The sequence below is a fragment of the Prionailurus viverrinus genome, chromosome D1 (assembly GCF_022837055.1).
Source record: "Prionailurus viverrinus isolate Anna chromosome D1, UM_Priviv_1.0, whole genome shotgun sequence".
Classification (NCBI taxonomy): Eukaryota; Metazoa; Chordata; class Mammalia; order Carnivora; family Felidae; genus Prionailurus; species Prionailurus viverrinus.
Window position 1 is genome coordinate 59,108,164 of NC_062570.1, and position 27,567 is coordinate 59,135,730.

General features: G+C 37.5%; 1 protein-coding gene across 4 annotated transcripts in view; it reads left to right on the forward strand.

The window, feature by feature from the left end:
• Positions 1–27,567, forward strand: part of FCHSD2 (FCH and double SH3 domains 2) — a 302,796-nt gene that overhangs the window by 196,264 nt on the left and 78,965 nt on the right. For all 4 annotated transcript variants that reach the window (XM_047824065.1, XM_047824066.1, XM_047824067.1 and 1 more), the window contains one exon: positions 25,593–25,715. In XM_047824065.1, coding sequence (XP_047680021.1) covers positions 25,593–25,715 — 123 coding nt within the window. The remainder of the gene's footprint in view (positions 1–25,592; positions 25,716–27,567) is intronic.

Sequence of the window (27,567 nt, forward strand, 5' to 3'; positions counted from 1 at the left end):
CACTCTCTTTCTCTCTCTCTCTCTCTCTCTCTCTCAAAATAAATAAATAAGCTTTTTTTAAAAAGTAATTTTTGGAGCATCTGTTCTGTACACTTACTATTCTGAAGATAAAACTGGAAAGCCTCAAGATAATTTAAAAGGTGTATGTTCTCTGCTAACTTTATCTTTTAAAACTCAGATAAAATTAATGTAACATAAAATTTACCATTTTAAAGTATACAATTCAGTGTTTTTTATTATATTCACAAGGTTTTATAACTACGACCACAATCTAATTCCAGAAAATTTTCATTACCCACAAAAGAACCCCTGTACCCTATTAGTAGTCACTCCCTGTTTTCCTACCACCTCCTGGCAACCACTAAATCTACTTTCTGTATCTATGGATTTTCCTCTTTTAGACATTTCATATAAACAGGATCTTGTAGTATGTAGTAGCCATTTGTGTGTGGCTTCTTTCACTTAGCATAATGTTTTCAAAATTCATCCATGTTATAGTGTGTATCAACACTTAATCTTTTTTACAGCTGAATAATACTCCATTGTATGGACATGCCACATTTTGTTTATCCATTCATCAGTTGATGGACATTTGAGTTGTTTCTGCTTTTTGCTTATGTGCCTGTCCTTTATCCTCATTTCATATCTCCCCCCATCGCTCTGCACTTCAGTCATTGACTGTCTTTCAGTTCCTCACCAGTACCAGGCTCTCTCCTCCAGGGTATTTGCACTTGTTCGTCCCTTGGCCTAAAACCATCCTTTTCATCATTACACCCACTTACTTTAACTCTTTTTTTTAAAGTTTTTATTTATTTATTTTGAGTGAGAGAGACAGTGTGAGTGGAGGGAGGGACAGAGAGAGAGGGCAAAGAGAGAACTCCAGCAGGCTCCGCTCTGTCAGCACAGAACCCGATGTGGGACTTGAACTCACAAACTGTTGAGATCATGACCTGAGCTGAAACCAGGAGTTGGAAGCTAACCAGCTGAGCCACCCAGACTCCTCATTACTTTCTTAACTGTTAATCATGGTTCACATTCTAGTTCAAACCTATCTCTTTAGGGATGCCTTTCCCAAACCATACCAGCTTCTCCTTTTATAGTTCTCACAGCATCAGCCTTCCTTCCCTTATAATATTCCTTTTAATTTGTAATTATATACTTGAGTGTACTCTTTACCTTCTTCTCCCAACCCTACTATACTTTAAATTTCATGAGAGCAAAGTTGGGTCTACTTTTTACTTGTATCCCTGGAGCCTCATACAGTACCAGCATATATAGTTGTTGAATGTATTAATGCATAAATCTATTTATGGTGCTAAGTACTAGGGACACAAAAATGAAAAACAGGCTCCACACATGGAACGACAATGCAGAGTTAAGCAGGCAAGTAAACAATTATTTTACAATAAGAAATGCTATAATGGCAGTGTGTACAAATGTAATGAGACCGGATGAAACAGGAGGAAAGTCAGGAAAGGCTTCACGGAAATAGCTTTTGAACTAAGACTTGTTGTGCCTCACTCAGTAGATTATAAGGTCTTGAAAGGAGGAACTGTGTATGGTTTACTACTGTGTTTTATTTCATAGAAGAGTGCTCAGTAAATATTTATAGAATCGAATCAAGTTCAGTTTTCCTGGCAGACAGGCAAAGTGAGAACATTTCAAATATAGAGATAACAATAATTCTGTATTTCAGAGATAAGTAGTTCAGTATCTTTACAGCATAATGTGCAGCAGGGGTGTGGCAAGAGATAGGGTTGGATTATAGGAAGAGCATATGACTGGATATTATGGATATTATTTACATTATCATGGTTGTGGATTTCTGTTTTATTCAGTGGATTAAAATTTGTTGCTGTTATTAATATTAATTATGTTCAAATTGCTCCATACTCAACCAGTAGGGGGTCCCTTTGAACTAGCTCATGTCCTTCACATATGTCCTCATCATTCTCTGGACATTTCCTTTCTGTGAAAGATGTTCCAGGCTTATCATTTACTTTCCTTGCCCCAACTCTGGAGTCAACTGTTTCCTCAAACACTCCTATTTCATTTTAGTGGAAGATAATATTTAGACACTAAGTTCTGGGCACTTGGTGTGCCTGTTGCTTCTAGCCCCTCTCAGTGTGTGTATACACACACACACACACACACACACACACACACACACACACACACTCCACTTCCAATCCAGTACCTTAAGATTCTTTCTAGCTTCCCCCTTTTCTGTATTTGTATATAATTGCCTTTTTGACAATGAGAAACTTCACTCCAGTAATCCTCATGTATTTACTTATGCTCAGTGTCTTTGTATATTACTCATCTCCTAACCACTCACTCTGGTCACCGACGCAGCCTTTGATTTCCCCCTCCCAAACTTGCTACTCTCAAAGCTACCCAATCTCAGTAGCATCAACTATATCATTGCAGTTGCTCATGCCGGAAGCATCAGTGCCATTCTTATTGCCCCTCCAAACCTCACATCCATCCCAACAGTAAATTCCTTCAGCTCTGCCTTTAAAATAGAACCAATTTACCCCACCTCCACTGCTACTATTCTAAATCAAGCCACCATTATTATTATCTCTTGCATGTATTTTAGCAAGACTCTTCTAATTGACTCTCTGCTTCCTTCCGCTTTTCCCTTTAATGTCTGTTCTCCACTCACTAGCCAAAGTGAGCTTTCTATAACCAAAATCATGGGGTGTCTGTGTGGCTCAGTGCGTTAAGTGTCCAACTTTAGCTCAGGTCATGATCTCACTGTTTGTGAGTCTGAGCCCCACACCAGGCTCTCTGCTGTCAGTGCAGAGCCCACTTCAGATCTTCTGTTCCCGTCTTTCTGTCCCTCCCCCATTTGCACTCTGTCTCTCTCTTTCTTTCCGTCTCTTTCAAAAATAAATACATTTTAAATAAATAAGCAAACTGAAATCAGATTATGTCATCAGATTATGTCATTCCTTTGCTCAAAACCTACTAGTAGTTTCTCTTCTCATTCAGTTTAAAAGTCAAAATTCTTACCAAGGTCCTATGTAATCTACCACTCTTTCCCTCACTGTACTTCAGCTGTGTTGGCCTTCTTTTATTCCACAACAATCATACTCTTAACTCAGGGCCTTTGCCCTTGCCTATTTCCTCAGCAAGCTATTCTCTCAGATATCCACATAACTTATTACTCCTTTACTTCATTCAGTTCTTTGTTCAAATGTGGCTACCCAATTAGCATCCTTTTCCTCATTCTCTGTTTCTTTACTTTATTTATATGTTTATTGTATTTATTATGACCAGACATAATATTTAAGAACAGAGATTTTGGTCTGATTTTTCTTCCATGCAGTGTCCCTGCTACCTAGAATAATGCCTGGCAGATAGTAGGCTCTTGATAAATGTTTGTTGAACAACTTTTTGTACATTCATGTTTAATAAATTCATTTGGGTAAAATTGATTTTGGTGATATATTAGTAAAATCTGGTTTTTTACAGCTATAAATTAGATGTTTAACTTATTTTGTAAGGAGAATTAGTGTCAACTTAGCTATCATGTGGCCTTTAAGAGAGAGTTCACTTTCAGAATGTACGTAAATGTTTCAGAAAGCAGAATTAGAGATTAGAGATATTTTGAAAAAGAACTTATTAATGAATTGATAAGAGTGCATTACCACCTATACATTTCTGAGATCCAGAGTTTACCTTGCTGCCTTAGTTTCTGATGCTTAGGAGACCCTCTCAAGACTGTTTCTCACAGAATGTCCTTCTTCCCTAACTGTAACCTTCCTTTCTGCTCCAAGACTGTTAGGTATCTCATGTTTTCTGGCATATCTTATTTTTCTTAATATCCAGTATTGCATTTTATTTTCTATTGTAGTACAGTAACTTCATAAGTTCCTTTTATTCTTTCCACTTCTAGTAACAAAATTTTTGAAAGTTGAGGTATATTAGAAATAGTGGAGTAGTTCTGTTTGCTTCTGTGTGGCCGGGGGCTCTAGAAAATGTGAACTGTTCACCTTAAGAAAAAGCAGATAATTCTATCAAGAAAGCCTTCCTCCAGGACTAGGTTTTCATTGCCTTATATTTTTTAACCTATAAGATCCTGTTTCTTCATCTACGGAAATATCTCTAACAATATCCTTTCAAGAGTTGTAAAATCATGTAAATGGTTCATACATAGTAGGTGTTCTTTAAGTATTCATTTCTCTTTCCATCTTCCCTGATTTTCCACTAATCAATATAACTTAATGTTTTATCTGTATTAATAAGTTCTTATATATCTTAACTAGATTTTCTTACCATAATAGTTAAAGTTGATATATATAAGTAAACACAAAAGCATAGGGAATTGTTCTCACTCTAAAAATACTGAAGACTAATATTAGATTAGTATTTTCCCTAACAGACCTTATATATCTTTCTGGTATAAAAATAGAGAAGAGAGAGTTAACTTCACCTGAGTGACCAAGCATGACCAATCTAAATGAAAGTACAAAGGGAGTTTCCAAGCATTAAACTCATGGGTGCTCTTCCTTTGTAACTTTATCTTCAATGCAGGCAATGTGCAGACAAACCATGAAGATGTAGGGATTTTTTTGGTTCTTACCAAAAATAAAAATGCTCTAAATAAAAATGTCTGTTGAGAGTGCCAACAGCATGTGAATTCAGAAAGTTATCTTTTAAGTGAAAGAAAGTATGTTTTTTATGGTATTCTTGTCAACAAGAATGTACCCTAAGCTTTATGGGTTAAAAACTTTATCTAGTATATTGAACTTCAGACTCATTTCCTAGCAAGCACAATTGATTTTAGTTAGATATTAAGAATGTGTAAATAAACTCTGAAAAGGTACACTTCAAACAGTGGGAAAATAACAGATCATAAAGGTAATGAAGTTGAAGTTCTCTAGAAAAAGAAAACTTTTGATCCCTACATGATACCGGGCCAAATTATAGATTTATTAAAGATAAATGTAACAGACAAAAACATGGGTGAATATTTATCTGATCTGAGTGTGAGGAGGAGATTTTTAAGTATTCCAGCAAAGGTAGACACTACATGGTGTGATTTGACACTTCCAGAGGTTTTCAACATGTAATACAATAATAATAACAACAGTAACTAACATTTATTGAGCCAAGTACCAAACCTTGTAGTAAGCGCTTTACTACAGTCAAAGTGCTAAGATTGAGAAACACTGCCCTAGAACTATATGATCTATAACCCTAGTCTGCTTTCCAGGTTATGCAGACAACAATGTCACCTGATGTTTTGCCGTGGTGTAATAAGTATTGCAAGCTTCCCAGTCTGCAGCATCTGTTTCCTCACTGCTTGCTGCTCTGCTGCTTAGCAGATGCCATCTGTATTATTAATGTTCTATTACAGCAACATCCTAATGCAAGATACTAATTCTATAGTAATTAGGACAAAGGTTAAACCACTAAAATAGACCCAAAATGTAATAGCTCAAATAAGATAGATGTTAATTATTTCTTATGCAATAGTTCAGGATAGATTGGTAGGTTCTACCTCATGAAATATTTAAGGACCCGTGTAACAAAGTAACTCAACTAATTTCTGTCATCACCAGCTTGGCCAAACCTGGGGCATTGACTCATTTGAGTTATATCCCGTGGATAGAGGAAAGAGAACATGAGGAAGACATACCATTTTCTTAAAATCTAGTTGTGAAAGTGGCATATATTACTTCTATTCACATCGTGTTAGAAAGAACTTATCCACATGAGGGGCACGTGGGTGGCTCAGTCGTTTGAGCATCCAACTCTTGGTTTCAGCTTGGGTCATGATCTCAGGGTTTGTGAGTTTGAGCCCCACATCAGACTCTGTGCTGACAGCATGGAGCCTGCTTAGGATTCTCTCTCTCCCTCTCTCTGCCTCTCCTCTACTCTTGCTCTCTTTCTCTCTCAAAATAAATAAATAAAACTTAGAAGGAAGGAAGGAAGGAAGGAAGGAAGGAAGGAAGGAAGGAAGGAAGGACTTAGCCACATGACCAGACCATACAGCAGAGGAAGCTAGGACGTGCAGTCCCACCATGTGCCTAGGAAGACAACAGTTTCCACCATAACCCCTATCTGTGCTGCCTCTAAATATCTGATAAGGCAGATGACTGTGAGAGTTAAAATATTTTTATAAATCAATAAGAAAAATAGAAATGTCCTAAATGAAACCAGGAAAAGCTAAAATTTAGTTTAAAGAAGAGAAATATGCCCTTGCATATATGGTCAATATTTTCAATATTTGACAAGAGAGCCAAAAACTCCTATAAGAAGACACAGGAGAAAAACTCCTTCACGTTGGTCTTGGCACTGATTTTTTACATATGACACCAAAAGCACAAGCAACAAAAGCAATGACAAATAAGTAGTACTATATCAAACTGAACTTCTGCACAGCAAAAGAAACACACAAAATGAGACAGCAATCTATAGGATGAATGACAGAAAATATTTTCAAATCATGTATCTGATAAGGGATTAATATCCAAAATATGTGTAGAACTCCTACAATTCAATAACAAGAAAACAACCCAATTTAAAAATGGACAGATGAACTAAATAACTATTTTTCCAAAGAAGACATACAAATAGCCAACAGGTACATGACAAGGTGCTGACATCACTAATCATGGAAATGCAAATCAAAATCACAGTAAGATATCACCTCATACCAATTAGAATGGCTATCATGAAAAAGACAAGAGATAAGTGTTGGTGAGGATATGGAGAAAGGGAGCGCTTGTGAACTATTGGTAGGAATGTAACTTGGTACAGCCACTATGGAAAAACTGTATGGAGGCTCCCCCCAAAATTAAAAATAGAGACATGTTTGATCCAGAAATACCATTTCTGGATATATTATCCAAAGGAAATGAAAACAGAGTCTCAAAGAGCTATCTGCACCCCCATGTTCACTGCAGCATTATTCCCAGTAGCCAAGATATGGAAACAACCTAAGTAAGTATCTGTCAGTGGATGAATGAATAAAGAAGATGCGGTATATATATATATACGTGTGTGTGTGTGTGTGTGTGTGTGTGTGTGTGTGTGTGTATATATATATATATATACACACGTATATACGCACATATATACACACACACATATATATATATACCACATCTTCTTTATATACATACAATAAAATGTTCAGCCATGAAAAAGAAGGAAATCCTACCATTTGCAACAACCTGGATGAACCTTGAGAGCATTATGCTGAGGGAAATAAGTCACACAAAGACAAATACTATATGATATCACTTATATGTGGAGTCTTAAAAAAGCCAAACTCATAGAAACAGTATAGTGGTGGTTACCGTGGGCTGGGGAAATGGGAGAAAAGGGAGGTACTAGTCAAAGGTAAAAACTTCCAGTTAAGTTCTGGGGATCTAACATACAGCGTGGTGATGATAGCTCATAGTACTATATTATATACTTGAAAGTTGCTAAGAGAATAGATCTTAAATGTTCTCACCACAAAAAAAGGAGATGGTTGGGCACCTGGATGGCTCAGTTGGTTAAGATGGATGTGATCTCGTCACATATTTTGCAATATATAAATGTATCAAACCAACAAATTGTACCTTAAACTTACACAGTGTTATATGTCAGTTATTTTTCGATAAGGCTGGAAAAAAGAGAAATATAGAAGACTAGTGACGATTCATCTATAGTCTTTGAGTTTTGACAAGGATATCAAGACCATTCTGTGAAAAAGAATAGTCTTTCAACAAATGGTGCTGAGACAACTGAATATCCACATACAAAAGAGTATAAAAATTAAATCAAAGTGAATTAAAGGCTTAAATGTAAGAGTTAAAAATACAAAACTCTTAGAATTTTCCTTCTTTAGCTTTAGCATTTATATCCTAGGAATTTATTGTAAGTAGACATCTATGAAAATATTTGAGTACAGAGATGAGTACAGAGATAAAAAAAAATTAAAAGCAACTAAAATATTTAAAAATAAAACATTTAGGGGCACCTGGGTGGCTCAGTTGGTTAAGTGTCCGACTCTTGATCTCATCTCAGGTCATGATTTCATGGGTTTGTGAGTTCGAGCCCCATATTGGCTATACATTGTCAATGCAGAGCCTGCTTGGGATTCTCTCTGTCCCTTCCCCGTTTGCTCTCTTTCTCAGAATAAATAAATAAAATTAAAAAATAAAAATAGGGGCACCTGGGTGGTTCAGTCGGTTAAGCATCTGACTTCAGCTCAGGTCATGATCTTGTGGTCAGTGGGTTCGAGACCCATGTCGGGATCTGTGCTGATAGCTCAGAGCCTGGAGCCTGCTTCGGATTCTGTGTCTCCCTCTCTCTCTGCCTCTCTCTCTCTCTCTCTCTCTCAAAAATAAACATTTAAAAAAATTAAATATAAAATAAAACATTCAATAATTTGAAATAATTAAATATTTGATAATAAATAGTAATTTGTGATATATCTAAATGATGTCATGTACTATAATTCATTTAAAACAAAATTTTTTTAACGTTTACTTATTTTTGGAGAGAGACAGAGCGTGAGCAGGGGAGGGACAGAGAGAGAGAGGGAGACACAGAATCTGAAGCAGGCTCCAGGCTCTGAGCTGTCAGCACAGAGCCCTATGTGGGGCTCGAACTCACAAACCTTGAGATCATGACCTGAGCTGAAGTTAGGCGCTTAATCAACTGAGCCATCCAGGCACCCCTACTATAATTCATCTTAACTTACATTGTAGAAGATGATTTAATGACATGAAAAATGTTAACACTGTATTAACTGGTTAAATGGATCATAAATAAAATGTATTTGTTCTTGTGTAACCTACTGATAGCTTTACCTTGGTATTCCTATTATGCACTTAAAAATTAAAGCCCAACCTAAATTCTTATAGCTCATCTGTTTTAACTTAATGGCTTAAGATTAAACATCATTTTGTAAGTGAAATTTTTCTATTAACTTTATAAATATATACTCTTTTAAAAATAAATTCAGTGAGGGGCGCCTGGGTGGCGCAGTCAGTTAAGTGTCCGACTTCAGCCAGGTCACGATCTCGCGGTCCGTGAGTTCGAGCCCCGCGTCGGGCTCTGGGCTGATGGCTCAGAGCCTGGAGCCTGTTTCCGATTCTGTGTCTCCCTCTCTCTCTGCCCCTCCCCCGTTCATGCTCTGTCTCTCTGTGTCCCAAAAATAAATAAACGTTGAAAAAAAAATTAAAAAAAAAAATAAATTCAGTGAAATCCGAGTAATAGAGATGTTGTGACAGATATTTTAATGATTGATTTATTTTAAAAATATAACGAATAATGTATCAGGAACTTTATAAACTTTTAACTACAAGTTTATCTATCTATATCTATATCTGTATCTATATCTATATATCTATATCTATTTAATGTTTATTTATTTTTGAGAGAGAGGGAGACACAGAATCCAAAGCAGGCTCCAGGCTCTGAGCTGTCAGCACAGAGCCCGATGCAGGGCTTGAACTCACAAGCTGTGAGATCATGACCTGAGCCAAAGTTGGACGCTTAACCGACTGAGCCACCCAGGTGCCCCTACAACTTTATATTTTTTAGCCATGAGTTTTTTTTTTAATAATGTTTGTTTATTTTCGAAAGAGAGAAAGGAGAGAGTGTGTGAGTGTGGGTAGGGGAAGGGCAGAGAGAGAGGGAGAAAAAGAATCCTAAGAGTCAGATGCTCAACTGACTGACCCATCCAGGCGCCCCTTGCCGTGAGTTTTTAATAGGTTTGTAGTATTATCTGGATTTCTGACAGGAGTGTTCAAAGTTATACCAAAAGCTGGCAGTCATTTCAAATCATTTTTCAGATCGTAAGCATAGTTGCTTTATAATTGTTTATGAATGGAAATGTGAGTATAGTGTTCTATGGCATAGTTGTAGTAGAGCCCTTTTTCTTTAACTTTAAGAAAGATAAATGTTCTGTTTGATTACCAGATTACCAAAAGAAGATTTTCACAGTACCAAGAAACCCAAATACAAAATTAAAATTAAAATTAAAATTAATTAAAATCTATTATGCAGCAGTAAATTACTCTTAATGTCATTTTTGCATAATTTTCTAATCTTTTCTATGCATGTATTATATATACATGCATCAGACTTAGTATTATTTTGTTCACGTTAGTGCTTTTTTTTTTCACGTAAAATACCTTGTGAACTATTCCTATCTTTATTACTTGAAGATGTGATTTTCATGACCACATAATATTTAATTAAAATGCCATAAATTTTCTTGTCCCCTTTGGTCTGCTTTTATAAATCTGTAGTAAAGATTCTTTTATACAAATATTTGTACACCTCTTTTTTTTCCCTAAAGTTTATTTATTTTGAGAGAGATAGCACACTCAAGCAGGGGAGGGGTAGAGAGAAAGGGAGAGAGTGTCAGTACAGAGCCTGATGTAGGGCTCAAACTCACTAACCTTGAGATCATGACCTGAACCGAAACCAAGAGAAAACCTCTTTGATAACTTCCTTAAGATACCTTCTTACAGCTCCATTCCCTGGTCAAAACCAAAGATGTATTAATACTTCCCGTATACACTGATTACCTTCCAGAAAGATGATATCATTTTATGCTCCTAAAAGTAGTATATGAAAGTACCTATTTTCTTGTACCCTTATCAAAACTGTATTTTTTAATGTTTTTTTAATTTGATTTATTTTGAGGGAGACCGTGTGTGAGTGGGGGATGGGCAGAGGGAGAGAGAGAATCCCAAGTAGGCTCCATGCTCAGCAGCTCACATCTGAAAAAACAGATGATAGAGCAGGTAAGACATTCAGTAGGGCTTGATCCCATGAACCGTGAGATCATGACCTGAGCCAAAATCAAGAGTTGGATGCTGAGTGCCCAGGTGGCTAAGTCGGTTAAGCATCCGAGTTTGGCTCAGGTCGTGATCTCAGGGTTTGTGGGTTTGGGCCCCACATCAGGCTTTTTGCTGACAGGTCAGAGCCTGGGGCCTGCTTCAGATTCTGTGTGTGTGTGTGTGTCTCTCTCTCTCTGCTCCTCCCGCCGCTCATGCTCTGTCTCTCTCTGTCTCAAAAATAAACATTAAAAAAAAATTTTTTTTAAAGTTGGATACTCAACCAGCTGAGCCAGCAGGGCACCCCAAAATTGTATTTTATAACTAACTAAGTATACCTGTATGAGCAACAATTTGGATAATTATATAATATTCTTAATTAAATATTTTAATTTTTTGCTTGCTAATAAATTGAACATTTTCATTTGTGTTATTTAAACTACTTTTCTTGCCAGTTACAAATTGACGAAAAGGCACGCCTGGATGGCTCAGTTGATTAAGCATCTGACTCTTGATTTCAGCTCAGATCATGATCTCACAGTTGGTGAGATTGAGCCCTGGTGTGGAGCCTACATAGGATTCTCTCTCTCCTCTCTTTCTGCCCCCCCTCACTCTTGCTGTCTCTTTCTCTCAAAATAAATAAGCATTTAAAAAAATAAAAAACAATTTGGGGTGGCTGGGTGGCTCAGTTGGTTAAGTATCCAGCTCTTGATTTCAGCTTGGGTCGAGATCTCACAGTCATGGGATCAAGTCCCACATAGAGCTCTGCACTGAGCATGAGCCTGCTTTGGATTCCCTCTTCTTGTCTCTCTGCCTCTCTCCCCCAATAGCATGCTTGCACTCTCTCTCCCTCAAAATAAATATACAAACATTAAAAAAAAGAAAAAAACAAATTGAAGCAAAGGGTGGATGATTAAAAGAACAAGACAATTACTGCTGAAGATAGTAATGACACATTAACAGAGTTGCAGCCTATATTTTGTACCAAGCAAACTGATATCCAATGTAATTTATTATGTTCTATATCCTATGAGATGCTATTTTAAACATTGGAGATACAGACATTTTTATTTCAGACCATTCATTCATTTATAATTTAACAGATATTTTCTAGGTGCTTTCTGTGTACCATTTACTAGAGGCACAATAGAGAACAAGATCCACATGGCCTCTGTTCTCTTGAAGGAGAATAAAAATATTAAAGTAACTTCATTATTTATTATTTGCCACACATCGTGCTAATATTATTCCATATATTATTTCCTTTAATATTAAAATGATATTTGGAAACTGCCTTTTGGAGACATACATGTGTGTGGTCAGTTTTGTTCATATCACCTGAAATACTAACATGCTTTATAAAAGGCCTTTTAGTATCAAAAATGTGCATTTGTGATCAGCGTAGAATGAACACACACATGCGACAAAGTCTCATTTCACTTAAATATTGTTGTGAGACCTTCAGTCCCTGAAATGTTTGTAGTGACAAGTTTAAAAGGGTAAGGATGATAAATAATCTGATTCCCACTTAGGGCTAAAATGTATTTGTCCTCCCTCTTTAAATTAGAGCCAGGAATCATCTGTGTTAGGGTATAAATGCCTTTTCAGCGTGTCTTTGTGCTTTCTACATAGAGAGTATAGCACTGGTGCACAAAACACAGGGGGCTCTTGCCATTGGAGACTGTCTAACCCACAGATACGAAGAAGCTCCCTGGAACTTTACTGCTTGTTTACAGAAAGTCACCCACCATTGTTACAGATGCCTAGAAGGAGAGGAGTTTTCTGTAAGAGATCAAAATCTAACCGAAGCTGGAATGTTTGCACCAAATAGGCAGCTTTTAAAATCTGAGTAAACCTCCACAACTCTTTAAAGAAAACTAAGTTATAATTGTAGGTAACATTAAACTTTGGAATAAGAAAGTAGAAAGTTAATACTTTCTTTTATGATTTTGAATCCATTACTCAGGTATTTGAGGCACAATGTGTTACAACTACAGTCTTACTAAAACGTGGGGGGATATGTTTAGTTGTAACTTTTTTAGAAGACGAATTATTGTCACTGCTGCTGAGAAATGGATCCTGTCTTTCTTGATCTTCTTTGCTTTCTTCCTGAATGTCCTCAGTTAATGTTTTTTTCTGTGATTCAAATAGTGCTGAGCACAGCAGAGGTTGTTGCTGGAATTGAATTAAGAATGGACATGTGAGTGTTTATAATAAGGAAGCCAAATTCTTTTTTCATAGACTCTGTACTTGAAAGCTTTGATGTCCTGAATAACTACATACCCCCAAAAGTACAATTTGGCTACTATATTAAAATTTGAAAATATCCTGCTTTACATGTTTAGTTCAAAGGCCACTTCCATTACATACATATAAAGACCAAACTTCTGTGACTCTTATCCTTATTATATTTTTAGAAAGTATTTATAATCTTGGGGCACCTGGGTGGCTCAGTTGGGTAAATGTCCAACTTCAGCTCAGGTTGTGATCTCATGGTTCATGAATTCAAGCCCCGCATCGGGCTCTTTGCTGACAGCTTGGAGCCTGGAGCCTGCTTCAGACTCTGTGTCTTCCTCTCTCTCTGGCACTCCCCCGCTTCACCCTGTCTCTCTCTCTCTCCTTCAAAAATAAGTAAACATTTAAAAAAAATTTTTTTAAAAGAAAGTATTTGTGGGGCGCCTGGATGACTCAGTCGGTTAAGCGGCCGACTTCGGCTCAGGTCATGATCTCGCCGTCTGTGAGTTCGAGCCCCCCGTCGGGCTCTTTGCTGACAGCTCAGAGCCTGGAGCCTGTTTCAGATTCTGTGTCTCCCTCTCTTTGACCCTCCCCTGTTCATGCTCTGTCTCTCTCTGTCTCAAAAATAAACAGGGGTGCCTGGGTGGCTCAGTCAGTTAAGCGTCTGACTTCAGCTCAGGTCATGATCTCACGGTCTGTGAGTTCGAGCCCCGCATCGGGCTCTGTGCTGACCACTCAGAGCCTGGAGCCTGTTTCAGATTCTGTGTCTCCCTCTCTCTGACCCTCCCCCGTTCATGCTCTGTCTCTCTCTGTCTCAAAAATAAATAAATGTTAAAAAAAAAAAAAAGATAAAAGGAAAGTATTTGTAATCTTAAATCTGCTTTAAAGTGCAACACCCCAAAAAAGTACAATTCAAGATCTTTTTAAAACCCGAATTGGGGCGCCTGGGTGGCGCAGTCGGTTAAGCGTCCGACTTCAGCCAGGTCATGATCTCGCGGTCCCTGAGTTCGAGCCCCGCGTCAGGCTCTGGGCTGATGGCTCAGAGCCTGGAGCCTGTTTCCAATTCTGTGTCTCCCTCTCTCTCTGCCCCTCCCCCGTTCATGCTCTGTCTCTCTCTGTCCCAAAAATAAATAAACGTTGGGAAAAAAAAAAATTTTAAACCCGAATTGACTAATTAGGAAAACAAATAATCAAAATGATGAATTAGTCTTTTTTTCTAATGTTTTATTTTTTGTTTATTTTTGAGAGAGAGACAGAGCATGAACAGGGAAAGGGCAGAGAGAGAGGGAGACACAGAATCTGAAGCAGGCTCCAGGCTCCGAGCTGTCAGCACAGAGCTTGACATAAGGCTTGAACTCACAAACCGCAAGATCATGACCTGAGCTAAAGTTGGACGCTTAACCGACTGAGCCACCCAGGCACCCCAGTGATCAAAATGATGAATTAGCCTTTAAAGTTTGTTTTTTAACACTTACTTATTTTTGAGAGAGAGAGAGAGAGAGAGAGAGAGAGAGAGAGAATGCAAGCAGGGGAGGGGCAGAGAGACAGAGACACAGAATCCGAAGCAGGTTCCAGGCTCTGAGCTGTCAGCAGAGAACCCAATGCGGGGCTCAAACTCATGGACTGCAAGATCATGACCTGTGCCAAAGTTTGATGCTTAACCAACTGAGCCACCCAGGGGCCCCAATGATTAATTGGTCTTAAGCAAGCTTTGATAAATACTGATTTTAGTAGTTAAGAACTGAACTGTTCTCTTAATAAAAACTGTGGCAAATGTTATCCTTCAGGACTTTCCACTACATTCGAGAATCATTTCCTCCAGAAAATCTTCCTTAAACTTCCACATTTGTTGAGGTCATTCTCTTTTGCCACCTTGTATAAATAAAATTATCTATTACGTATTCATGCCTAACACTTGGCCAAATTCTTCATGGTTCAAATACACCACATATAAACAGACTCAACCCTTGGGGCACCTGGGTGGCTCAGTCAGGTAAGCGTCTGACTCTTGATTTTGGCTCAGGTCATGATCTTACAGTTCATGAGTTCAAGCCCCCACATCAGGCTCTGCACTGACAGTGTGGAGCCTGCTTGGGATTCTCTCTCTCTTCCTATCTCTGCCCCCCCCCCCCGCTTTCAAAATAAATAAATAAACTTGAAAAAAAAAAAACTTTAAACAGACTCAACCCTTGGCATAGTTTTTGGCACAGAGTAGGTTATCAATAAATTTTTATAGAATTGAACTGTTGAATAATCACTTTGTTATTATGTTTATAACAAGTTCCTTTTTGTCATAGTATTCCATATTGCATAGAAAATTCAGGTGCAAAGAAATGTAGCTGTTGGGGCACCTGGGTGGCTCAGTCGGTTGAGCGTCCGACTTCAGCTCAGGTCATGATCTCACAGTCTGTGAGTTCAAGCCCCACATCGGGCTCTGTGCTGACAGCTCAGAGCCTGGAGCCTGCTTCGGATTTTGTGTGTGTCTCTCTCTCTGCCCCTCCCCTGCTCTCTCTCTCTCTCTCTCTCTTTTTCTCTCTCTCAAGTAAATAAACATTAAAAAATTAAAAAAAAAAAGAAAAGAAATGTAGCTGTCACATTTGAGTATACCATACACCTAAGATTCTTTCAGTCAGAGGCTGTCATGGGCTGTAATGATCAGACCATGTTCACTACAACCATCAGTTGTAGTTAGGAGGAGACCAAAGGAAACATCTAAAGCCATCATTACTGTTTCCTTTCCATTAATGGTCCCATATATCCAAAAAAAAATGTATATCAACTCTTCCCCAAAATTTCAATGTAAGGAACTTTCATATTGCCTGCATTAGGGATATTGCCTCCTGAACTAAAATTAAAGCTTTATATTCTCCATGCTAAATATTTTCTGGCATTTCAGTACTTTCATGTCAAAAGTACACATAAAAGATGCCACTGAAATAACACAGCCAAAAGATCAATATGGGAAAATTCTAGATTTAATTTGGAATGCCAAAAATTCTTACGTTTGCAGCAGTCATATTTGCTATCTGATACCTACAGTTTCCTAGTTCATATACCTAGAGAGCTGAACGTCTGTTATAGTTTCTTCCAGAAGTCTTTCGGTTTCCTCCATCAGGCCTTTTGGCCCTCTAGCTCTCCTTGCCTCCAGCTTAAAAACTTTTGTTTATAGTTTTTATATAAGTATAAAACAACAACAAAAAATACCATTTAAATGCAAACAAGTCTATAAATCAATCAAATTCAAATTGACAAAATAATTAAATATGATAGCTGATAAAGATTAGTGGAACATAAATTGCTACTTGAGATATGAATTATGATGCTGTCTCTAAGCTGTTTTGAATTCTCCGTGCCTGTTCTTCCGTATGCCTGTAATGACTCTTCCTCATCACCCTTTTTGTTTTGTTAGTAAAGTGTTCACAGATGTCATTTTATCTCCACATCTTGCAAATATGTCATTTACATTTTAAGTTCAAGGTCATTTCAAGTACAAGAGCTCTTTTCATTAACCTAGGACCATTGGATTAAAACAACTTGACACACTGATCATAAACATAAGCGTGGGCACAGAGATCCCACGGCAATTCCCCAATAAAAGGTTGATCTTCCATATTGCCCTGGATTAAATTATATCATTTAAAAATTATTTAGATGAAAACAAAAAAATTTAAATTGCTACAATGAATTTATGAGCTGCAAAGATTATGTGATTATATCCTTAGCTTCCACTTTAAGAAAAACTACTCTGATTAGTTTTATCTATGCTGTGTATATGTGCGGAACAAAAGAGATTTGGGGCTACTGAAATTGGAACACAGGCAAGAGATTTCTGAAGGGACTATACTCAAGCCAGTAGATTTTGGCTTGAATGTTTTGACATATACAATATACATATGCTTTAAGATCATCTGGGCATGTCACCTTTATCACATTTTACTTGAGTGCTGATTCTGATGGATTTGTTAGAAATGAAGATTATGGTTAGCAGTAGAGTGAGATGGAAAATAATGGATGGCTGACAGACTAAAATCGGTTTGTATATATAAAAAATGGTCAAAACCATGCTTATTAAAACTTCTCAATCAAGTATTTGTGGAGTCTCTGAAGCTCCTTGGAAAATTCTGGATTCCCTGGAGCACTGAGGTAAAAACATGGTCACTAAATAAATAGCAACAGCAACAATAAATCTTGGGGAGAGAAAGAGGAATCTGATTTCCTGAAGTACCACATTACATTACTTAAAAACATTTTTTTAATGTTTATTTTTGAGAAAGAGAGAGGGAGACAGAACACAAGCAGGGGAGAGGCAGAGAGAGAGAGAGAGAGAGAGAGAGAGAGAGAGAGAGAGAGACAGAATCTGAAGTGGGCTCCAGGCTGTGAGCTGTCAGCACAGAGCCCAACGCGGAGTTCAAACTCACAAGCCATGAGCCAAAGTCAGACGCTCAACCAGCTGAGCTACTCAGGCGCCCCCACATTACATTATTTTAGATGGACAGTTCTTAAAAGATTATGAGATATGCAAAGAAACAGGAGTGTATAGCCCTTCCAGAGGACTAAAAGGAGTCAATAGAAATTGACCCTAAAGAAGCACATACATTGGACTTACTAGACAAAGATTTTAAATCACCGATTTTTAACAAAGAACTAAAGGAAACCATAAAGCCAAAGAACTAAAGTATGGGAATGTCCCACCAAAGAGAGAATATCAACAAAGAGAAATTATAAAAAGGAGCCAAATAGAAATCCTGGTGTAGGAAAGTACAATAACTAAAATAGGAATGCACCAGAAGGGTTCAGCAGCAAATCTGAGCTGGCAAAAGAAAGAATCCATGAATTTAAGGTGAGACAATTGAGATTATCCAGTCTGAGAAAGGAATATTTAAAGTCTGATTTAAAAGACAACATGGGGCACCTGGGTGGCTCCGTCGGTAGAGTGTCCGACTCTTGATTTTGACTCAGGTCATGATTTCAGGGTAGTGAGATTGAGCCCTGCATGGGGCTCTGCCCTGAGCATGGAGCCTGCTTGAGATCCTCTCCGTCTCTCCCGCTGCCCCCTCCCCCGCTTATATGCTTTCTCTCTTTCTAAAATGTAAATAAATAAATAAACAAACAAACAAAATTATAAAATGTTGATGGACTTATAATGTGTTAAGGATACATTTGTATGGCAGTAATAACACAGAGGAGGGTAGCAATAGAGCTTTGTAGGACCAAAGTTGATATACCGTTGAAATTAAGTTTGCATTAATCCAAACCAGTTTGCTTTAAATTAAGATGTTAGTTGTAATCTCCGGGCAACCACTGTGAAAATAATTCCCAAAAAAAACATAATAAAAGAAACATCGAATTAGAATGGTACACTTGAAAATGCCTATTTTACAGATCTCATGAGAAGATACATTATTCTTTGTTTTATAAATGGGGAAACTGAGGCCTTAAGTACATAATAGAATCAAGATTCAAAACCAAGTCTGTCACAAAAAAAAACCCTCACTATGGGTCCTATAAGGGAAATAGATGAAAATCCTGGATAGAACATAGAAATGGTGAAGCTTTATTATTCTAATAATCATCTTTTACAAATACTATACTCTTTTGACTCCATCAGATCAGGAGTTTAAAGAAGGAAGATTCAGTACTTCCTTAGAGTAATATTTTTCATAAGCAGTGGACCTGGATTTGAATGCAAGCATATATGGTTCAAAGCTTTCTATCGGACCATACTGCTTTAGGGTTGCAACCTAAATATTGAGATGGTTTCAGCACACTCACAAACAATTATGCATGCTAGTAAATAACTCAAGAGGACAACACAGAGGGGCATATTCTTGATCTCAGCTCACGTTATGATCTCACAGTTCATCATTTCGAGCCCCACATCCGGCCCAGCACTGATGGTGCAGAGCCTGCTTGGGATTCCTTCTGTTTTTCTCTCTGCCCCTTCCTGACTTGTATGCGCTCTCACGCTCGCACACACTCTCTTTCTCTCTCAAAATAAATAAACTTAAAAAAAGAGAGAGGGAGAGGACAACACAGACTTTATAGAGAAGCAGTGTTGAATTTTCCTTTCCTGGAGTTTTGTAATTCACAGAGGGGAGCTTTCTTATTTGTTTCCTCTTTCACAGAACCTGAAGTAACCCAATGCTTTTAAACAAAACAACCACAAGTATAAAATTGGGTGATGTGTTTCTAATTTTACTTTATATCAATTGACATATTCAGTCATGTCTTAAGATATTTACAGTGATACAGATGCAACTCAGTACGTGCTTTGATCTCTTTTAAAAAATTTTTTTATTAAAGCATAGTTGACACAATGTTACATTATTTTCAGGTGTATGACATAGTATTGGACAACTCTATGCCATGCTCACTGCAAGTGTAGCCACTATATGTCACCATTATAACACTATTACAGTACCATTGACTATATTCCCTGTGCTGTACCTTTCATTCCCATGACTTCTTTAATCTCTCTTAATTTATGAAAATCTACTTTCTCTGCATCCTGGTTAAGTATAGGTAGGGTCTTCTCAGAAAGAAACAAATGCAGGCAGGCAATCATTGTTCTCTTCCATCAGCATAGGAGGACTGTAGAATTTTATGATTTAAGAGAGCTCAAATTTATCATCATCTTGATATTTATATCCTTGACTTTTACCCAAAGACTATTTTAGAATGCCCATTGCTCTTCGAAGAGTTTGCCTTCCTAGGCTGTATTAAGGAAACTAAAGAGATTTCAACATAACCATATGACTACAGAATCTGTGCCCTTCCTGGATCCAAATAAGGAGGCCACTGTTTAAAGTTCTCACTGTAGGGGACATTGCACCAAATGCTTAGAAAAATGTCACATTTTCTTTCTCCTAACTCCTTATTCAGCATAATTTTCCTCTTCCAATGTGTTCCAGAGAATTTCTACTTTCCTGAAAATAAATGTTCAGTGGAACATCCTAGTATTTTAAATTTCTGAATTTGTTAAGACAGCCCAATTTTCTTTTTTCTCTTTTCTTTCTCTTTCCTTCTTTCTTTCTTTCTTTCTTTCTTTCTTTCTTTCTTTCTTTCTTTCTTTCTTTCCCTCTCTCTCTCTCTCTCTCTCTTTCCTTCCTTCCTTCCTTCCTTCCTTCCTTCCTTCCTTCCCTTCTTACTATTTTGAGTATTTACTATTACAAGTTTTGATTTCAAACTCAACTGATTTTAGAGATCAGGTTGATCCAATGAGTAAAGAGGGCAGGGGTAATAATACATAAGGGAGTGTGTGGTCTATGGGTAAGAGAAAAGAACATGGCTGCTTAAACACATTCAAAGTCAATTTTTCAAATTGAAAAACTGCTAGACTATTAAAACGCATGGCTGATCAAAGGCCTATGGTTTCTCATTTCAGGTATTACAGAGTTCTTCCCCTAGCAGTTTGTATCAAATAATTTTTTAAGTTTGACTACGTTTCAAATACATATTTGGATGAGTTAACCTACCAAATTTTTGCATAGTGGAGAACACCAAGGAGCTCATACTGCCAGATTAACTCATATTTGTATAAACCTTGAAAGAATGCTTCTGCCATTTCTGAGCACATATGTGAATTCTAGTTTACCATTGATTACAAAATTTGTGGCTCTTCACACAGGTCTCTATATTAATTGAAGTTTGTGCACAATTGCTCATTTGAAAATGAATAAACAAGTATACTTAGAACATTCTTGTACCTTGCTCATTTGAAAATGAACAAACAAGTATACTTAGAACATTCTTGTGCCTTGCTCATTGAATGCTACACAAGGCAGGCACCTGGGTCATTCAGTCATTTAAGCATCCAGCTTCAGCTCAGGTCATGATCTCATGGTTCATGAGTTCAAGCCCCACATCAGGCTCTCTGCTATCAGCACAGAGCCTACTTTGGAACCTCTGTCTCTCCCCCCCCCCCCCCCCCGTCTCTCTCTGCCCACCCCCCCTCAATAAATAAGTAAACTTAAAAAAATAAATGTCACACAGCACTCAGATGCATCTTCGCTATGCATGCCCTTATCAAATATTATAATTGTGACACATTTACCTTTTATTGAAAGATTTGAGTAGTTCTTACCTTACGTTAAATTTTCTAAGAAATACATGTAGCTTTTGGAATGTATTTGTGATTCAGCTTTGCAATAAAAAATTGTCTACCTCAGACTTTTAGATCTGGTTAATTGAAGAGAACCAGGAATATAAAGCAAGTTATTGAATTATTATTACTTACAATTAATTACCTAGATGAATCAAAGTTTTTCTTCTAATACAATCAAAAGAAATAATTTAGATAGTACAGCCAATACAAGCTAGTTATCATTCATAGCCCTTTATTTTTTTTTTTTAATGTTTATTTATTTTTGAGAGACAGGGTGCGAGCAGGGAAGGGGCAGAGAGAGAGAGAGGGAGATACAGAATCCGAAGCAGGCTCCTGGCTCTGAGCTGTCAGCACAGAGCCTAGTGCGGAGTTCAAACCCATGAACCGCAAGGTCATGACCTGAGCTGAAGTCAGACACTTAACCAACTGAGCCACCCAGGTGCCCCTCATTCAGAACCCTTTAGTGAGGAGTCTCTTAATTGCAAATAACAAACTCAACTCAACAAGACCTAATTCAAAGTAGCATGAGCAGAGTGGGAATTTGTTGGCTCAGGTAACCAATCACAGAAAGGACAAGGGGGTGCTTATTCAGAAACCACCCAATCTGAAGACATTCCTTGTCCCTCCCTTTTGCCTCCCCATTCCCATCTTCACTCTGCCAAATTTCTCATCACTGCTTTTCCTTGTGAATTGGTATAAATCTCTTCTACTGAAGACAGACTTTCTGTATTTGGTAGGAAGACTAGCCATTTAGTTATAGCCATTTGGCTATTTTTGACTCAGCTTCCATCCCAGCAATCACCTACTCTCGAGAGAGAGGGGGAGAGAGAGAGAGAGGAGAGAGAAAGAGGGAGAGCGAGAGCTCTAGGTCAAATGTCATTAGTATATGTTAGCTGCCTGTGTCAGTTATAGTTATTACTATTTGAATGAAGAGAAGGGGGGAAGAACATTCCAAGCCAACAGAATAACTTAACTGGAAACATGAAGGTGAGTGGCATTCTCTAAAAAGGCTCAGTCTGGTTGGGATGTAGAGTACAATGCAGATAACAATGATTAGAGATGGTGCTAATGAGAGGTAGTTTGGGACTAGATGGTAAAGGAATGTAGATACCAGCCAAAGAATTTTGACTTTTCAAAATATACAGTGGGAACCATTGAAAAAAAAATTGTGGCATCACTTTTTTTCCTAATCTGATATCCAGGCTTTCTTTTTATTTTTTTATGGAAAATTCTCAACATACACTGTAATAAAAAAAGAGTAGTATAAATGCCCCCATGTATTCATTACCCAGCTTTAACAGTTATCAATATGTGGCCAATCCATTGAAGATTTTTGAAGAAGGCAAGAAAGGAGATTAACATTGTGTCACTTCCTTTGCTTTAGTTAATCTTCACAATGTGCCTGTGGAGTATGTTGTATTCCCACTTTCCCTAATTACAAATGAGAAAGCCATCAAAATGATGAACTAAGTAACAGTGCTGGGATTCTAACCCACACCCAACTTCAGAACTCAAGTTCTTCCCCGTGTTGCATAATGCTGCCTCTAATTATGATGTAGGACATTATTCTGTTAAAAACAGCTGCTGTACTGCTGTACTGGGGCTGTTGACCCTATTCAGGATGGTAGACTTCTCTGCCTCCAGCCACTCTGCCTCTACAGGGTCACCAGGATCTAAGTCTGTGTAAACGTTGAACCTAATCAGTTAAAATGACCATTTAGTCCAGTGATTCTCAAAGTATGGTCCCCAGACAAGCAGCAAGTTGTTAGAAAATGTAAATTCTCAGCTCCCCACCACCACCCCAGCCTACTGAATCAAAAATTCAGAGGCTGGGAGCTCATGATGCCTATATTGCTACGTGCTGTGTTTAAATAAAAATGCTCCAGTTGTTTCCTGCAAACATGAGGTTAAGACCATCTACCAAGAGCATTTCTAAGGCAAAGCCATATCAGAAGAATTTATATGTTTCTTTTTTAACAAGTTCATGAAAAACATGTCTTAAGTTGGGAATTCGTATTCAGACAGTACCAGCAGTCTCCCTTGGGAAGTTACATGACTACGTGGAAAGGAATTTTAAGGCATTTGCACTGCCTATATTCAAAGTGCTTGATGGTGCCATCTGGTGGAGTAAGCACTATAGAATGTGCAGCTTTATTACTCAGTGCTTCGGGGATAGGTGTGCATTTTTTAAAAATCAGTGTTATAGTAAAAGTTTAATGGAATAGCCAGACATAAGATGTACAAAGAGTTTATTTACTGTAAAACCTCCATTGAGGATATGATACCAGAACACAAGCAAAAAAGAAAAATAGCTAAATTAGACTTCATCAAAACAAGAACTTTTTGTGCATCAAAGGACGCTATTGAGAAAGTGAAAAGACAGCCCACAAAATAAGAGAATATATTTGGAAGTCATACATCTAATAAAATACATGTATCTGATTATATGAATAACTCTTACAACCCCACAACAAAAAGACAAAACAACCCAATTTAAAAACGAGCGAAGGACTTGAGTAGACATTTTTCCAAGGACAGCATACAAATGGCCAGTAAGCCCATGAAAAGATACCCAACATTATTAGTCATTAGAGAAATGCAAGTCAAAACCACAAGGAGATACTGCTTGCATGGCTTGAATAATTAAAAAAAAAACAAACAGAAAACAACAAGCATTGATGAGGATGTAGAGAAATTGGAACCTTTATACATGGTTAATGGGGATGTAAAATGGTGCAGCCACTGTGGAAAAGTTTGGCAGTTCCTCAAATAGTTAGACATAGAATTACCATAGGACTCAGCAGTTCCACTGGTAGGCATATACCCAGAGAATTGGAAACAGATGTTCAAATAAAAACTTACACATAAATGTTCATAGCAGCATTATCCATAATAACCAAAAAGTGGAAACAACCCAAATGCCCATCAACCAATGAATGGATACTAAATGTGGTATATCCATATAAAAGAATATTATTCAGTCATAAAAAGAAATGAAATATTAATACATTGATGAACCTTGAAAACATTATGCCTGGTGATAAAGGCAGGCACAAAATGACACGTGTTATATGGTTCCATTTATTTGAAATGTCTAGGCAAACCCTTAGAGGTAGAAAGATTAATGGTTGTCAGAGGTGGGGGCGGCAAGGGAGAAATGGGAGTCACCACCTAATGGATATGGGATTTCTTTTGGGGACAGTGCAAATATGCTGGACGTAGATAGTACTGATGGTTACACAACATTGTAATGTACTAATTGTATACTTTAAAATAGCTGAATTGTATACTTTAAAATAGCTAAAGTGGTGAATTTTATGTTGTGAAAATTTTACCTCAATTTTTAAGACAATTTCCATTGATTGGCAGGACTCCAGAACCTTTTTTTGATTATTGCTATTATTATAGATATATTTTCCCCATAGTTGTTGCTAATATGTATGCTATTTGTTTTACTTTTTTTTTAACCTAAAATTATTTTGTACCTACTTTTGCAACAGTATAGTTACCATAGTTTTTGTTGGTGCCTATATTTCAGTCATTATATATATATCATAGCCTAATTATTTTTCAAATGTTTCGCGGTTTTCTTTTTTTTTTTCTTTCAATTTCAGTGAATCCTACTCTAAATGCTTAAACAAAGAAGAATGTTTAAAATTCTTTATAGACATTTCATTGGTGTTTCTTCAAAAGTGTATTTCTAAATCACTTTTTTCTAACCATTGCTATTGTGTTTTTTTCTCTGACTGCTCTGTAGTAAGAGTATACTGGGGCGCCTGGGTGGCTCAGTCGGTTGAGCTTCCGACTTCGGCTCAGGTCATGATCTCATGGTCTGTGAGTTCGAGCCCCGCGTCGGGCTCTGTGCTGACAGCTCAGAGCCTGGAGCCTGCTTCAGATTCTGTGTCCCCTCTCTCTCTGACCCTCCCTCGTTCATGCTCTGTCTCTCTCTGTCTCAAAAATAAATAAACATTTAAAAAAAAAAAAGAGTATACTAATTTATAATCCTACCAACAGTGGATGAGGAAAAATGGAGGAGATGATTTGACATGATTGCATGTCTACTCTGTTTCAGGCACTGTGCCTGGGTCCTTTCACATCCACAGTTCCATTTAACTCCCATACCTACTCTGTTATAAAATGACTACAGTGGTTGATGGCAGTTAATAAACAGATGAACAAAGATTAGAACCCAATAACTTTGTCTCCAAGTGTATCCTGTTTCTACAGCTTTACCAATATTGGATTTTATCTTTTTTAGTTCCTATTTATTAGAAAGATTCAGCATTTTCCCAAGTGATTGTTTACTGGTTATAAGTACGTTTATGTAACAATCTTTATCTTTTGTCCATTTATTATTAATAGATTTTAAACTGAATTTACCTCGTGAACAGTAGGTGTTGTGTATCAAAGCTTTGTCATAATTTTTTTTGCTTTTGTTTATTACTCTTTTACAGGCTCTTGATGGAAATGTGTATGATCACCTGAAGGATTATTTAATAGCCTTCAGCCGGACTGAGCTAGAGACATGCCAAGCTGTGCAGAACACATTCCAGTTTTTATTAGAAACCTCCAGCAAGGTAAGTTACCTTTAGTGAAATATGTGATGTTATCCATTTTAGAATCTAAAATGTTTTTGCATACAAACAAAATGAAGTCACCGGTACTTTAGAAGAATGCTTTAAAGGACAAATCTCCTGGAAACACTTTTCCTTCTAACAAAGTTGCATGGTGTTCTTGATGAGTTGGCACAAAGGGGAAAAGGGGAGGTAAGGGTACAAGCTAGTGCAGGATATCACTCTGCTGCCATATTGCTTTTGAGATGAAATGATTTGAAGAGTTTTACCTTCGGGGTGCCTGACTGACTCAGTCAGAAGAGCATGTGACTCTGTTCAAGTCCCACATTAGGTGTAGAGATTACTTAAAAATAAAATCTTTAGGGGCGCCTGGGTGGCTCAGTCAGTTGAACCACTGACTTTGGCTCAGGTCATGATCTCATGGCTTGTGAGTTTGAACCCCACATCGGGTTCTGTGCTGACAGCTCAGAGCCTGGAACCTGCTTCAGATTCTGTCTTTGTCTCTCTCTCTCTGCCTCTCCCCTGCTCACGTGCTGTCTCTCTCTTTCGCTGTCTCTCAAATATAAACATTAAAAATTTTTTTAAATAAATAAAATCTTTAAAAGAAAAAAGGGGGGCGCCTGGGTGGCGCAGTCGGTTAAGCGGCCGACTTCAGCCAGGTCATGATCTCGCGGGGTCCGTGAGTTCGAGCCCCGCGTCGGGCTCTAGGCTGATGGCTCAGAGCCTGGAGCCTGTTTCCGATTCTGTGTCTCCCTCTCTCTCTGCCCCTCCCCCGTTCATGCTCTGTCTCTCTCTGTCCCAAAAATAAATAAACGTTGAAAAAAAAAATTTTTTTTTTAAATAAAAGAAAAAAGGGAATTTTACCTTCCACTCAAATAAATTTTGAATGCACTCAACTCATTCATATGGAAGGACAGCAAGGTCATGTGTCAGTGTAAAAAATAATAAAAAGACACAAAAGGGAAGGTAGCATTTTATCACTGATCAAAAAATGAAGGCTTTATCTTGTTTTTTAAAAATTAACCTTACCTCCTACATGCTGTCATTCATTGATGGTAAATCTTTGTTCAAAAGTGTTAGGATCCAGCAACTTTGCTGGCATGTTCACACTGTGTGCAGAGAAAATAAACAAAATTGCTTTTCTTCAGGATCCTGACAGATTAAAATTTTTTTGCAGCATACAAACTGTCCTTTTGAAGATAAATTGTTCTTATGATTAGTAATTTTTTTATTCTGATACATTAAATGCATAGTAAATGTTTCCCAGCTGAATGCATGCATTTGTAAAACTATATTCATTTTGTAACAGCTATTTTTAAATATTTCGTTCAATCCTCTTTTTTGGCAGGGGAAGCAGGAACTGGCTTAATACCTTAAGAAATTGTTTGGAAAGGAATCAGGGTTTCTTAAGAAAAGAAGCATAGACTCTTCTTCCTGAGCACCTCCTTATATATTTATTCTTGTTTTCAGTGTACCATGACTCTATTTATATTTTTAGAAAAACATTTAAAATATTAATTTGGGGGGCACACAGCTGGGTCAGTCAGTGGAGTATGATCTTGGGATCATGAGTTCTAGCCCCATGTAGGGCCTAGAGTTTACTTCAAAAAGTAGATAGGTAGATAGGTAGGTAGGTAGGTAGGTAGATAGATAGATAGATGGATAGAATATTAAGTTGATACAGAAATATAAAAATCACTAGTCTGGTGCTTTGAAATCCTATCATGTTTCTATTTTCCTGGATTTTCTGGATTTTCCAGAATCCAATACAAGATATAGAAGGATTGATGTATAGAAAGTAGGATGGGTAGAAAGATGGGTAGTTATATGAAAGCAAATGTAGAAAAATGTTAAT